At 43.1% G+C, this 1,373-nt stretch overlaps 1 protein-coding gene across 1 annotated transcript in view; it reads left to right on the forward strand.

Annotated features, from left to right (window-relative positions):
• Positions 1–1,373, forward strand: part of LOC111873486 (farnesol dehydrogenase-like) — an 8,557-nt gene that overhangs the window by 3,741 nt on the left and 3,443 nt on the right. Inside the window, exon 4 of the mRNA XM_033755101.1 lies at positions 1,037–1,189. Coding sequence (XP_033610992.1) covers positions 1,037–1,189 — 153 coding nt within the window. The remainder of the gene's footprint in view (positions 1–1,036; positions 1,190–1,373) is intronic.

Raw genomic sequence — 1,373 nt, forward strand, 5'->3', positions numbered from 1 at the left:
CCCCCCCCCAGGAACAGTCCTGGCACACATTTTTGTTAGAGGTTGAGTCGAACCCAGGGCCATAGTACGGCTGGAAAGATTAGGTGAACTGTAAAATTCAGTGACCTCATCGGGATTCTACCTCGCGACCTTCAGTATTGTAGCACAGTGTCTCAACCAAATAGGCTACCGCGTGCCCCGATGAATGCCAATAGAATGGAGAAATAAAAAGTATGCGAGAGGAATACGGAAACGGAGGGAAAAGGAAATAGAAAGGCACAAAAGAGCACAGAGAAGGAATTTATATAAGCAGTTCACCTTACGTAACAACTGGAGATATTTCGCATTGAATTTCCATGGGATACTGAGTTTGTAACTCCAGGCAAACCTCGGTTCTCCGAACAGTATCACCAGCATCACATCCCAACTGGCAACTCCCAAAATTACACACTTTACTGCAGCATAAACGCATGTGAAACACAGTATTACGTGTTAACTGTCCTGCATCTTTAAGTGGAGAGAGATGCAACCCGGTTGCAGTTCTCATAGCCAGACGCGTAGTCGAACGTTCCAGGGTACCAGTAATACAGAATGTGTCTAGAAATCTTCAGGACAAATAACTACACTAATAATTGTAATTCTTTTGCTTTAAATCTAGTAATTCGAATGATTCAAGGATTCGAACACGTTTTAAATTCTTTTCCTTATAGGGGTGGGAATAAGTCCATTTGGTACTGCGGCCACTTCTGGCCTATTTTACCAGTCTCAGATGATAGGTGAGGGTGATTGTGGAAGAATTGGTGGAATGAAGTTTGTCTGAGGAATCCGAAATACTCGGAGAAAATCTGCCCCAGAGCCACTTTGTCCACCACAAATCCCACCTGACCACATCCGGCATCGAACACGGGCCACGGGATGCCAGCGACTAACATCTTCGGATATGACACGGCCTATGTTTTAATTAATTCTTATTTTCGAGGTTTTACTGTATAGAAAAACACAACGCATCATAAAACAGTTCGTAATTATGACGAAAAATTTCTTAATCTGTTCACAGAGCATTAGTCCAGGAGCGGTTAAGACGGAAATAGCTGAAGCATCAGGCGTTCCGAAGGAGATTCTGGAACAGTATAAGGATAACCCGATCATGGAAGCTAAGGACATCGCCGATTCGGTGATGTATGTTCTCGGAACTCCACCACATGTACAGGTAAGAGTATGAACCTTCATAACAAATAGCTCAGGTTTAAACAAAAGCTTACCACCTCAACAGTTTTGGGTCTGGGTCTGATGACTGGTTTGGTTACATTAATACACAAGAATCTCCGGATATTTAGGCATCTACAAATTGGTGACTGCTCACATGATGATGGTGATAACACTAACTGCAACAC

Source organism: Cryptotermes secundus, unplaced genomic scaffold (assembly GCF_002891405.2).
Source record: "Cryptotermes secundus unplaced genomic scaffold, Csec_1.0 scaffold380, whole genome shotgun sequence".
Classification (NCBI taxonomy): domain Eukaryota; kingdom Metazoa; phylum Arthropoda; class Insecta; order Blattodea; family Kalotermitidae; genus Cryptotermes; species Cryptotermes secundus.